General features: G+C 38.6%; 1 protein-coding gene across 1 annotated transcript; it reads right to left on the bottom strand.

The window, feature by feature from the left end:
- Positions 1-13,288: 13,288 nt before the first annotated feature.
- LOC113347017 (zinc finger protein 7-like) lies at positions 13,289-13,921 on the bottom strand. Its single transcript, XM_026590591.1, has one exon. The coding sequence runs from the start codon at positions 13,919-13,921 to the stop codon at positions 13,289-13,291; it is 633 nt and encodes a 210-aa protein (XP_026446376.1).
- Between the last annotated feature and the right edge of the window lie 947 nt (positions 13,922-14,868).

The following is a 14,868-nucleotide window of genomic DNA, read 5'->3' as shown; positions in this document are numbered from 1 at the left end:
GCTACACCGACCCCGGATCTTGAATCATGGAGATTTGGGGTGAAATAAAAGCCCATCCAGGAGAGGCGCCTAAATCGGAAGATTAAGGTGACAAGGTCTCTCCTAAGGAGTGCAGAAATTCGATCAAGGCGTCGAGGTACACGGTTGAGTCAAGGGTGCCTGGGGCGTCTGGAGCGTACCTTGCCGCTCTTGACAAGTCTTGACTATGATGCACTCGGTCCGAAGAAACCCCACTTAGGGTGCGGTCTTGTAACCGTAATCCATATCGGTGGAGGGATAAGAGGCCTTGAAAACAACTGATTGTTGCATTACTGGATGGGAGGAGCCCACCCTAACCCGGTAGGGGTACGCCTCCTTGAAGGGGCAATCAGCGGGAATATAAGGACGGAACCATCCATTAGGGAGCTGAACTGTGTCAATAGATGCAAATATTATGAGACTTTTTACTCACGGGAGCATTAAGACTTATCATATTTGCGCAACAATAAAACCTGAAGAGGCAATAATACAAGAAGATGATACGGCGAGATCAATGGGTCATTGTGCGAAAGCGTAAAGACGTCCTACAATCTCTTCGCACAACAAAAATATAATATAATAGGCAAAATAAGACCTTTACTTAGGAAGGCACAATAATACCTCATGAGAAAACACAAACTCGCGCTAACATTATTTTGCAGGTTACGTAAGAGATATCCAAAATTACTTCACGTTTCTTTCCAAGAAAATAATAAGAGGCAAGTATGGAGATTGAAAGAAAAGGTGTATTATCTTCCTTATCAAGAAACGAGTGTTTAAAGTAAGCGAATGTTTGAAGTACCCCAAAATACATTTGCAAAGAAACAAGAAATTAGGAAAAGGAAAAGGCTAAGCATTATTAGAAGGCGAATCTTGAACAGCTGCAGAAACTTCGATGTTGACTTCACTCTAAGGATCTTTGGATAAATCTTCACCAGATTTGTCCTCCCCAAGTTGATTCTCTTGATGTGGAATGTTAAGATCTTCTTCCTCATCGCTTACATAATCATATTCACTATCAGGCTCAGGGAGTCTTTCGTCATCGCTTATCTCAAGAGGAGGAACAATCACCGAAGGAAGTGTTTTGCTCAAGAGAATCTTATTGACAAGAGTTTGAGTTTTAACGTGAGCTTGGCGAGGAATACCTTTCTCAGCGTTCCTTCTATCAACCTCCATAAAGTCTTGAAGAAAAGAAAATCTCTTTTCTGCTCGGTCGCGAGAAGAACTGAGTGCAACTGAAATATCTTTGGATATTTTTGTTTGTTTCGCACGCTCTTTGGAAACCTTGGCCAGATCAGATCTTAGTTGAGAAATGGTAGACTGGTGCGATTTTTCAGAATATTCATGAAGAAATTTAGAGTTATAGTAGAGGAGAAGTTCTCGCAACGACATAATTTAAGTAATAGCTAAAAACAGATAAGTAAATTGAGGTAGTTAGCTCCATATGACTACCTTCCCTTCGAGAAATGAGATATTGAGCTAAACCAAGACCACTACTCTTCACATTCTCCATAGCCTTATCAAAATCATCACCAACCATACCTTTAAGACGAGATCAAATTCTTTTTTCATCTAAAGAAAGGGAAGTCTTCTCTTTCATAAGAGCATCATGAGATTCTTTCAATTGAGTATGTTTTTCTCGAAGTTGATTCATCTTCACCGTCAAATTTATCTTACTCTGAATAATCTTTTCGTTCTGAGCGGTTAATTTCTCTGAAGATTCCTCATATTGTTTCTGTAATAAGCGAAGAGATTCTTCTTCGTCATCACAAACTTTTTGAAGAATAAGATATTGGCGCGAAAACATCGCTTCCTTCTTCAGAAAAGAACGTTTCTCTTTGGATAGACCCTGATTTTCATCTGATAAGGTTTGATGTCTCAAGTCAGCAATACCCAACAAATAAGATAGATGGGAAAGTTGGGAATCCAATGTTTCGCATTGTTGAGACAAATAGACATTATTATTTGTTAGATTTTCAATCTGGTCAAGCGAATACGAGTGTTCATTGTTTAGTTGAATTATCTGGTTCTGTAACTTCTCATTATCAGAACGAGCATCTTCAGCAGCAAATTGAAACTCATACAACTCCATAACGTGTTTATGATTTAAATCTTAACGTGCATGCGAAGAAATTCAAAAAACATGGATAAGAAAAGCAGACTACAGTAAGAAAAAGGTATAAAGGTAAAAAGAAGGGCACCTCTTAGGTCTTGATTCCTCTTACGAAGATCATCAGATTCAAGAGTTGCGGTCTGGAGCTCTCCTTTCAATTTGTTAGTTTCATTTCTTAGGATGGTGTTCTGATGAGAGAGTTCCATTGTGGAATTACGAGATTCGAAATATCCTTCAGCTAAAATCATGCGACGACGAGCTTCCTAAAAGGGGAATAAAAAATAAGAGTAAGTATGAAGTAGTACAATGAGAATAAAAAGGTGTGCGAAAAAGTGTTTACCAGGACATCCAGAAGGATATGCACGTTTGGATCGATTTCAGAGAAGATTTCGCTCCTAGTTGGTTTGTTTGGTGGAGAATCGCACACCAATTTCTTCAGAGCGTTACAGATGCGAAGCTTAAAAGGATCATCAGAGGATGAGAGAGCAGAGCCTATAAGCTCAGATAAAACTTGAGAGGTGGAACTCATCTCTTCCAAAATATCCTTATCAATAGAAAGGGATTCTAAAGAAAGAGGAATACATTTAGAGGAAGGAGAGGTAGAGTCCGTTAATGTAGAGGGGGCATTGCCCATTACTAGAGGAGAAGTAATCTTCGCAGAGGCAGGAGCCATAACATTCTCCATCGATGCGGGAATATTCGCAGAGGCAGGAACAATAACATTTTCCATAGGTGCGGGGATATTCGCGAACAAAGGAACATTGACGAAGGTAGAAACAATGTGGACCATTGTTGGTGCGGTTACTGTTGGAGAAAAGGGAGTGTCCTTCGCTACTTGATCAATAGGAGCATTCTCCTTAGGAGCGATAGAATCATTTGGAGAAATAGTTGAATCTAAAGAAATAGAAGCAATCAAGCCTTGTGCAGGAACGTCGGTATTGGCGCGAGAAGTAGCATCAACCTCCTGGCAATCGAAATCAGGAATTATGAGGCTCTTGTTGAGTACTGGAGCTTTGCGAACTCGTCTCACCTTTGGTTTCTTACTGTTATAGTGTTAAGATTGCGGTAAATAAGAATTCGTTGCTCGGACTTGTAAAGATTTAAAAATAAAAATATATACACAATATTTGTCACAATGGGCGAGAGGTACTAGGACTAAAGATTCGGCCATTTTTCATTTTCAAGTGGTTCAGAATTTAATTCTAGGCGATTATAGTTCAAAACAAAACAAATATTAACTCTAGTTTATTGCCAAGATAGATTTTATAAAATATTACTTGTATTTCTTAAGCATGGCATATCAAAAATCCCTAGGACTAAGCATACTCCATCAAATGAAATCACAAATAATTAATTTAAAATCTTAATTCAATTAAAATTAGTGCAAAAAGTAAATAAAAGAATTAATGAAATTACCCCAAGTATGAAGTTTGGCCTCCTCCGTCGTCCCAGTGTTGGGTTTTAGCTTATCATAGTAAAAATGCTCTCAAAATAATTATTTATTGCTCAAAAAGTGGTTTACAAATGATGAAAAGGTGTAAAACAATTGAGCAGAAAAATCGCAACAGAAATAACTGTTCCAAAGGCGCTGTTCAGCTGTTACAAGAAGAACGATAAATGATAATTGTTGTTGTACCACGAACTACGACCCACATTACGACCCACGGTTGTGCGTCTTAGACTCTGTTGAAGAACGACGGTCTTTGGCTGTCTGTTCTTCGTGTTCGTCATCTTCATCAATGGCAGCAGCAGCAGCAGAGAGAAATCATGGTTCTCGATTCTGCAGCGTTCCTTCTCTCCTCCCAACTCTCGACACCCTTTCTCCTTGACCTCAGTGAGCTATTTATACCCAACAGCATCGATATCTTCCATCATAACTCCATATAATCTTCTCTTCAATTCTTTGCAGACGCGAGAATAATATTTTTGATTTTTTTCCTGTTTAATCGAAATCGTGTTTACCAAATATTCTCTTGGCTTCTGACGCTCTCTCAATCTTTCCTAGCTTAGATATATTCGAATCCCATGAGATAACGCACGTATATCCTCCAACAGAATCCAATATTTTCCAAAAAATTCTCCCGTGAAAACAGATCCCCTGTTTGGACTTTGATCTTCTCTCCCGGTCATTTCAGCACAACTTGATCGCTAAAATCACTTGCATTCGGCCTGTTTAGCCTTAACAGGCTTAGCCCAATAATTTCCAGCGATCGAATCTTCCAAAAACACGTCCAAGAATCGAGTAGAAATTTCATGCAGGCGTGATTGATTACTCCCGCCATTTTCAAATTCAAATCGTGAAAAGGTGTCCCCTTAGCAAACAGTGGTGTCCCCTTAGGAATTTGGGCTGAAATAGTAATTCTTGGGTTGAAATAGTAATTTTTCTGGTTTCCTCCGGGACATTTCTGGGACGTTTCCGGTACATTTCTGGGGTGCCTTTAGTACTTTTCTCCGGGGTGTAAATCATCACTTTTTGAGCAACTCTTTCCATACAAGGGTATTTTCTCCAAAAACACCTAAACAAACATAAAAACACAATATTAGTACAAAAATAGAGTTCCAACAATACAGGCATTGAGGACAAATTAGACACAAAAATGTGTCTATCACTTACCACCATCAATCTCGCATTCGGACTCCTGCGAATAACAAAGCAGATAAGAAACAGAGGCAACAATATTGTTTATACAAAAGAAAGTATTTCTTACTCCTTTGTTATGCGATGACTTCCTCTTGAGAGATTCTTTGTCTTTCAAACTTAAAGAAGAATTAGGGTTACGAATTGTGAATTTAGTGTTACTAGAAGAAGAATTTTTGCTGAAACAAAACAAGTATGGAGATTAATATGACGACAAATCGGTAACATAAAGAAAGATCAGATCAGTTCCAGCAAAATACACAAACCTTTGATCAGGATCCATAGGAACAACAACAAAAGTTAAAATCGAGACTTTAAAAGATGAAGAAAAAGAAGTTTTGGGAGATTTGCAGAAAGTTCACAGAAAGGAGAAGAGAAGACGAGGTAAAGGAGAAAAGATTATCTCTCCTCAAGCTTGGTTAATAAATAGATGAAGAAGGTGACCGGTTAAATTTGAACGTTTCGGCAAAAAAGGGAAAAATTTAACACGTGTGGACGGTTACACTGAAATCAAGGAGATATGTCGGTTGACAAGAATATGAAGAGGTGAATGGGTGCGGTGTTACAAATTGATGGTTTCTCATATCGCTCCCTTTCCAAAGAAACGACATGAGAAGAGGCAAAATGTAGATACTAAATACCGCACGTCTATTATGTGTGCGAAGTAATGGTTCGATGAACAAGCGAAGGTTATCGCGTACAACATATTTAAGATGACGCATCAGATGACGTCAGAAGAATCACGAGTAAAGTGTGATGATTGTGCGATATTGTAGAGTACGTGCGAGAAGAGTCAAAGTAAGCGTGTGTTAATCACGCACGCCAGATCCGAAAATAAGGGCTTTATTAGCTGTCACCCACTATGTAAAATCCGTATATAAGGGACCGAGCGACCATGTAAAGAGGGGGATCTTTTAGAGAGCTTAGACTTGAAAATTAGGAGAGAGAAAGATTGTTTGTTCTCCAAGTTAAAGTTTCTCATAATTTTTGTAACCATATTGAAAATTTTATGAATGAATATATGAATTTTATGATGATCACTTGAATTGTTATTGAAATTTCATTGAGGGTGTGGTTATAGGATTTCCTGCAACTATAATTATGTTAAAACTGGTCAAGAATTGAGAGAGTTCGTTGGGAGATGAGAATCAAAAAATTTCTGATTGCCCTTATCAACAACTGGCAAAGGAAGGCTCTCATCTTCTCCTAGATCATTTCGGCGACATCCATTTTTTTATTTTGAGAAAATTGGAGATATTACAAAGAAAATGTTCTGTACAAAAGTATATTACAGAAGTTCCAAGAAAAAGCTTGGAACAGTAGCAACGAATCTATCATGATACAGCAGAAAACAGTACGTAGAACCTGAGGTCCATAAGACGGCCCTAAAAACAGTACGTAGAACCTTAGGTCCATAAGACGGCCCTAAAAGAGGGTCAAGTACCTATAGAGACATTCATTCTCCAAAATGCACGCCTACTGGTCAACATGGCCAAGAACTATATATTCTACTCCTGCGATGGCCAAGATATACGAAGGAAGAGTCGAAGAGATGTACAGTTATATATCATTGTTAGTGCTTGCACCCTATTAAAATAACGTACGTGCGTATCACATGAGGTTTATAATGGAAGTCTAAATCCGATTTATTATAGAAACTGGTCGGTTTATTATGAAAACCGGTCGGTTTATTATGAAAATCGGTGGATTTGTTATGGAAACCCACAAGGCTTATTATGGAAGTCTGGGGTTGGTTTATTATGGAAACCGGTGGGTTTGTTATGGAAACCCACAAGGCTTATTATGGAAGCCTGAATTTGGTTTATTATGGAAACCAGTGAGTTTGTTATGGAAACCCACAAGGCTTATTATGGAAGCCTGGATTTGGTTTGTTATGGAAACCGGCGGGTTTGTTATGGAAACCCACAATTCCATGGGTTAAAAGATCTTAATAAAAGAGGTTAAGATTTTCATGGAATAGTTATTATAGATAATTATTAAATATTATTTAAGATAAATCCTGATAAAAAAGGATATTTATCTTAAGTAGTTATAATTATTATTCAAAATAATAATTATTTGGGATAAGTGAAGATTATGATAAATATTAGAATTTATCATGAATCTGGTTGTTATTTGGGATTTATATAAATGAGTGAGGTTATTTGGATAACTATCAAAACCCTAAAACTACATCTATTTTCTGCCTATATATAGAGGCAAAATCTCAAATCAAAAGGTACAAAATTCTATTCTTTTCACCATAATACACTTGCATAGAACATCCGCTGATTTTAGCATTGGGGTGTTTTTGCAGGTACCCCCACTTCTTTTGATCAATTCTTTGGAAATTTTTCCTCAACGGTAGCGATTGGATCAACTTTCCCGCATCTCGAACATTGTTGAAGTGATCATTTTTGCACCAATATCTTTTGACGCCGACTAAGGGGAAAAGATTTTTCCACCATCAAAAAAGTCATCGAGTGAAACACAAGCACCCAACTTCCATTAAATCCCGGGTATTTGAGAGCGTCTTCAAAAGGTGGCAATTAAATATGAAGGATAAACAGAAAACGTCAGGCAAAAGAATAGTAATAAGGCTTCTGTTTCAGAAAAACAAGCTAAGTATCATCCATCCTAAATAATTATTTTTCTTACAGATTCAGGCTAATCTTGATTATTTGATAGAATAAATCTAGGAATTTAATAGCATATCATGCCATATTGTTAGATGTTCAATCGAACTGTCTGCCATATTATTCGATTCAGAAGGATACAAGTGATAATGTATATTACATGATTGATGAGCCTCGATATACATTATTGGTGATGAATTGGGTCTGTTGTTTCTCTATTGACGTCTCTGTCGGAGGCTATTGATTAATTAATTAATACGTAGTTGTTCTGAACTATTAGGTTATTTGTATTGTATTTGACATGATGTTCAACGTGTACAAGGATCTAGGTGATCACTACTGTACGAAGTAAGCATCATTCTTGCCATAACCACATCAAAGCCTCACTCATGTGTGAGCACTAGAAGTCTCACGTTTACACCTGACGTGAGCGATACTGAATACACCATGGAAGATCTGTACGATGGGGTATAAGATGCCTTCCAGCTTGCGTGCTCGCAATTCACACTTATCTTGTACCACATTTCTCAACCTAATCCACACTTGATCGTTGGAATTGGCGGTGAAGAACCCACAACAATCTATTGAGACACCAATGATACATCCAGGATGCAGGTTCACTATGCGAAAAAAGTCCCGGTGATATCCATCTCGACTACAACAATTTTGCAGAGTTGCCATATATTAGACCAATTTACTTCATAAGCTAAATGCTTGTGGGGGCGAAAAATTGGGTTCACTTAGCAGTTGTTGTCCAACCGTCATGTTTAATTCCATGCACGAGGTTATAACATTACAAGGGTCGATACTTCACAATGATCTCAGAATATGTCTTCTGAGATATGATATCTTTCAGTTTCCAACCAATTTAGACCCTACTTATCACCAGCATCAGCACATTATTTATGTTCGATAAACAAGTGTGCAGTCAATTTTTGTACCGGGTTCAAGTAATTAGAGCCTCCCCAACGCTCCGGCCTGCTGATTGAAGGAACTAGCTATCAGACTATTATGAAATACGACAGGCAAACGACATCACTTCAGCTAGATCGACAAAACTAGTTTCTGGAACTCTTGCTTAAGGCGGCGGAAATATGGGCATTCTCACAGCGAGCAGCAAGAATCTAGAGAAACGAGCCTTACTATATCAGATATCTTCACATGGTCATAAAACAACACGAAAGGCATGATAAAGGAAATTAAGATGCATGCAAGAAGCCATCAGATCCAGGCATTCAGTAAATCCTGAGGAAAAACGTCATCCAGCACTGCAGCTCGACGTCATTATTGCTGCTACAAAAGGAAAGCTACTACCTTACCTCCAACAAGAACTTTTGGTCCTAACTGCTTGTGAAAGAACCGGTGTACGAGAAGTGGAAGGGGCGATCCCGATATGAACAGCCATGAGTATAAAAGGCCCTTACTTGGCTGCTTTAGAGAATAATTCTCGGCTTTCGTTCGTATTCAAAGTCAAAAACATCAGGACATAGGAAGGAGTAATCCTTCATTACCACTCAACCCCGAGGAGTTCAACAGTTTAAGAACATATTGGCGTTCACCGTGCTATGGAAATGTATGCTGGTATATGATCAACTATGCAAAAGTTTGAGGACCTACAACGGGAAAAGTTCGAGGTCCACCGCTCAAATTAGAGCACACAACTAGTTCGATAAATCTAATGGACAGTGTCGAAGTTCAAATGCCGAAAAGAAATGAGTTTTACCTTCGGCCATAGGCGTACGACAGATATAGCTGCAAAGTTACACCAACAGACTCACTGCGCCAACCATCTAGCAACGTTAAGGGAAAGTTACAATTTGAGGAATAGGAGAAAACTCTCGTCCAAATGATAGACCGGAATAACCGGATGCTCGAGTACAAGCTCTCACGACATGTTGTACCAACAAATAAGAAGCACCAATCTTATCCAATTGGAAGCTAACAGTTCACCACTTGCTAGCTTGGAATTGGGGTGAATAACCCAATCAAAAGACAAAGCTCAACTAATGGAAAGAACGGACAGACGATCGTTTTGTGGTCATTATCATTGCGACTACTAAGAAAAGATTGGGTCAAGTTTCCAGAAGACTAAAGAGCTCGAGCTAAGCTTTCCTCTTTATCAAAGGACGGAAAATGGAGCACAGATCTATGACGTCTTCCTTATAAAAGTCTAAATACATTGCAATAGCCACGCAGTTGACATCGTGGACTTTGGCGCGACTGCATCAATTATGTAAGGTCGCCAAACACTACACCGATTAACTTCATCAGTACAAACAACTTTGGCGACTGTTTTAGCTGGTGTTGCCACATCATCATCGTTTGAGTGCCACGTCAGCAACGGTGTCCCAGTCAGCTTTCGCCACGTCAGCATCGGTTGCCACGTCAACACTCCGTCAGTTTCTGAAGTGAACCAATTGGGATACTGCCACGTCATCACTCCTATGTCCAGTCAGCAACTCCATGTCAACTCTTATCTGCCATGTCGGCAAACTGTGCACAACCAGCACTGCCACGTAAATATGCAACAGCAAGCGCGCTTCGTTCAAATCTTGTTTCGTCAATAGCTTCTTCGTTTTAAGGCCGAATTGAGTGATTTTTGGCTCGTCGGAATCATCTTTAAATTACCTACAACATGGAAGAAAAATTTCCTGTGTTCGAGAAACTTTTATGTGCACTTGGAGCAGCAACATGATCGAGTTCGAGGTTCATGGATGGCGATATGATCGAGTTCGAGATGAGGATTGCTTAGAACCTTCAATATTTAGCCTTGCATAACTTCGCAAGCACCTAAAGCCTCACTCGCACGTGAGCATATAAGTCTTGCTCTTATCGCAAGCATAAAATCTCGTCTTGCACGCGCGTATGAAAGACTTTCACCTTGGCAAGCATAAAGTCTCGTCTGAACCATGAGGCCAACGCCCGATTTTGGTCCAAAGTCTCGTTGAACCACGAGCCCAATGCCCGATGTTGGTCCAAAGACTCGTACTCAACACAAGCAACATGCAGCATGCCCGAGCAGCGAGCGCTTTAGCCTTGTTAAGTTGCGAGCAAAAAGCCTTGTCCCAGTCGCAAGCACACACTACATTCCATTCAAGACTTGACTAGATCTCGAGCATCACAAGTCCACCACGTGGAAAAACGTCTCATCTAGTACGTGAGCAAATTTTATTGCAGGTTATTACAGTTGGGGGCGTCTTTGTAATGTCTCTACTCACGCTTGAGGGCGATTCCAAAAGGAAAAATCACGATGGAACCAGAAATAAGATGGCAACGAAAAAGATACCTGATCATAATCCCAAAGCCATCTAGCAAGTGAGGAACAAATATAATAGATCTAGTTCCTGCTTCACATGGGGGCGTCTTTTCTAATTGGGAATATCTCTACAGATATTGGGGGCGGCTAAAGAGACCCCGAGCATGCAATCAAACCAACTTGTTTAAAGAAGTCGAATAATAGAAGACATCTTTTTCAGTATCGTGGCAAATACTGGGGGCGAATAAGAAGGAAGGAACGAACGCCCGAGGAGGTATGTTCTCACTAGTTGTTACATTATAAAAGCGAATTGATAATCACAAATGAGAACTTTTTGCATGTATTTATTAAAGAAATACGTGCAATGTTTTTCTGATAAAGAGGAAGACAAGGGCGAGATATTTTACTTATCAAAGGCGAAGTATTTTAATTATGAAGGAAATACTTGCAATGTCTTTCTATAAAAGAGAAAGACAAAAGCGAAGTATTTTGGTTATGAAGGAAATTGTTGCGATGTCTTTCTAGTAAAGAGAAAGGCGAAAACAAAGTATTACAATATAATTAAGCTGAAGCTATAATGGAGCGAAAGGAGCAAAGGAAAAATGTTGAAGAACACATGCGGAGGAAATGCTTGCAATGTTTTTCTAATAAAGAGAAAAACAAAGTGTTTTGCTTATTAAGGAAATGCTTGCAATGTTTTTCTAATAAAGAGAAAAACAAAGTGTTTTGCTTTCAAGGAAATAGCTGCAATGTCTTTCTAATAAAGAGAAAAATAAAACGAAAAGCGTTTAGTAAAGGAGGTGGAGCGAAAGAAAGGAAATGTATGGCGAAAAGCTAGAGACAGTCAACCCGTAGACCAGAGATTGTCGTATATTATTCACGGACACACGAGCATTGAGTCGACAAGTTCTAGGCCAGTACGGGAACAAGTGGGCAACCAATGTGCCTAGCAAATTACGGGAGCAACCTGCATTCAAGTGAGGTATGTTCTCAAAGTCGAAGTTGAATTATTAATTTGATCCTGATAATTTTTCTATTAAAGAGATAAATTGGAGCGTTTTTCTATCACAGAGAAAAACCAAGGAAATGCTTCATTCACCATAAGGGTGGGAGATAAGATTAGAGAATATTTACAATACCAACACTTAGGTCATATGTTAGCTAATGGAAGAGCAAGAGAACATAACATGCTGATCTTTTTGGCGTTTGGGTAATACTATATGGAGTTTTAAGTACGTTGTTGGTACTTTGAACGTGTTTGGTGGTTAAAGAACAATGGCTTATGAGATGATTGAGTACATTTTTGGTGCTTCGAATTATTAAGCCAACTTTGGGGAAAATCCACACAACAAGCTGGCCAAGGCCACGAAAGGTTATCGAATAAACATCATATGACGAATTTGAACAAGCCGCGAAGGTTAGTTTTTTCTTTTGATTTTCTTAATCCGCAGAACAAGCTAGCCACGGACACGAAAGGTTATTGGATAAACAACATATAGCGAGCCGTGAAGGTTAGTTCTTCTTTTGATTTTCTTAATCCATCAACAAGTTGAGAATTAAGAGGGGGCGATGTTTGTACCCTATTAAAATAGCGTACGTGCGCATCGCATGAGGCTTATAATGGAAGCCTAAATCCGGTTTATTATGGAAACCGGTGGGCTTGTTATGGAAACCCACAAGGCTTATTATGGAAGTCTGGGGTTGGTTTATTATGGAAACCGGTGGATTTGTTATGGAAACCCACAAGGCTTATTATGGAAGCCTGGATTTGGTTTATTATGGAAACCGGTGGGTTTGTTATGGAAACCCACAAGGCTTATTATGGAAGCTCGGATTTGGTTTATTATGGAAACCGGTGGGTTTGTTATGAAAACCCACAACTCCATGGGTTAAAAGATCTTAATAAAAGAGGTTAAGATTTTCATGGAATAGTTATTATAGATAATTATTAAATATCATTTAAGATAAATCCTGATAAAAGAGGATATTTATCTTAAGTAGTTATAATTATTATTCAAGATAATAATTATTTGGGATAAGTGAAGATTATGATAAATATTAGAATTTATCATGAATCTGGTTGTTATTTGGGATTTATACAGATGAGGGAGGTTATTTGGATAACTATCAAAACCTTAAAGCTACATCTATTTTCTGCCTATATATAGAGGCAAAATCTCAAATCAAAAGGTACACAATTCTATTCTTTTCACCATAATACACTTGCATAGAACATCCGCTGATTTTAGCATCGGAGTGTTTTTGCAGGTACTCCCACCTCTTTTGATCAATTTTTTGGAGATTTTTCATCAACGGTAGCGATTGGATCAACTTTCCCGCATCTAGAAGATTGTTGGTGTGATCATTTTTGCACCAACAGTTAGGCTGTTAGCCATGTAGTTAAGAGTGCCTCGACACATTTTAGAACCTGATTTAATTGTCTTTAGCAGTTTGAATTTCCAGCACTGATGCTGCTGTCTTTAAAGATAATGCATAAGTTGTCGTAGGCCCAATGGCACCCACCTAATACCCTAAGGACACTGATGTTGCAACCTCTAACTAATTAGAGGAAAAAAAAAACGGAAACAGATGACCTTTTGACGATGTTGCACATGTCATGCAGGTTATCAAAGAGTAAGATTCAAATTAAGTGGATGAACATCGGTTGATGATGATGATTGGCCATTTGAGAGTGCTACTTGGTTGGAATAATGATGATCCGCATGAAAATTTCCAGGCCATATCATATCATTATGTGCGGTTGTCGAGTGCTGCTTTGCCGACCGAGTAATCGCACTACACAACGCTTCCACATCGACAAAATGTCCAACAGTATTTCCTTCTAATATGTTAGGGTTTTGCACGACCAACGAGTGAGTACTAACACCAAGTGTTCTTGGAGTAGTATGAATGTAGGGTAAACCCATGATCATAGAATTCATTAAACGATGTGAATGATACCTTCTAACTACTCCTCTTTCTCTCTTGTGAGCATTTTGATGACCGCCCAATGCTTGTGAGCTGTAGAACTTCCTCATGCAGAAGTTGCATGTAAAGATTTTGTGGAATGTGGGTTTTGGCTGATGGTACTCCTTAGATTTCCTGCTGCTAGATGTTCTACCAAGGCTTAATTCCAACCATTCTCTCTTGTTGTTGCTGCTGCTGGTTTTGACCAAACCATTATTGTTTTGGTTGTTCACTTGAATTTTTCTTGTTGGGCTTTCTTGTTGTTTTGTAACTACTTCTCTATGGGAGATCATTTTGAGCTTTTGTATATTCTGTATGAATCCAGAAGAAATGAGAAGTAAGGTGGGGAAGAAACTAAAGTGAAGGGATATCGAACCATGGATTTGGTTCCCTTTGCTTTTATAAATGAGTTAGATAGAAAGAATGAATAACTAGAGTTAGTGGTGGTGGGCTCATCTAGTTTGTGATGCCTATACGGCATGGTTTGAGGTGGAGCTCGGAGGATGAGCGTCCGTCGATATTCAACATTTCAATGTATCAAATTATAATGCAAATGGGGTTTAATTTCCCAGCAATAACCTATTAAATTGAACTTAGAGGATACCGACATGTAAATCAGAAATCGAATCTAGTAAATCTTTTAGGTGAGTTCTTTAATTATTTTTAAAGTAAGTAGGGCTTTTATGGTACAAACTGCCATCTGATGAAGAAGTGACGGATTACTGGCTCTCTCTCAGTCTCGGTCTGATCAAGAAGTGACCTTTACGGTCTCTCTTCAGTCTTGCGAGTTATGAAAGTATGGAAAGACCAGAGAGGCATGCAAGAAGGAACAGGCACCAACGACTTCAACTGTATTGTCCTTTTTACTTAAAGTAGAAAAAAGAAAAACTTCTTCTTTTGACTCAAACAAAATTGTGCAAGGAATCATTAGGACTTAACATAAGCACTAAAAATAAAAGAAAAAGATTGTTACTAGATATGGAAATGATAAAGACAATTGAAAGTTTCCAACAATGACAAGAGTGAGTGATCACTTGATAATAAGCTTTCAAGTAAAGTAGGGTTTCTCCTCTTTTTTCTTGATTTACATCTGTTTCTCAATTATATACCACGTTTGGTTTTTGGAGGGACCAACACATAAAACTCCAAAACAAAACAAAAGAAGTGGGCTTTTGTAACATGGGGAGATTGGGGTATACTCAAACTAAATGGGGTATATCCAAAAAGACAAAATCGGATC

This window comes from Papaver somniferum, chromosome 1 (genome assembly GCF_003573695.1).
Source record: "Papaver somniferum cultivar HN1 chromosome 1, ASM357369v1, whole genome shotgun sequence".
Lineage (NCBI taxonomy): Eukaryota > Viridiplantae > Streptophyta > Magnoliopsida > Ranunculales > Papaveraceae > Papaver > Papaver somniferum.
This window is presented reverse-complemented; position numbering and strand designations above follow the sequence as displayed.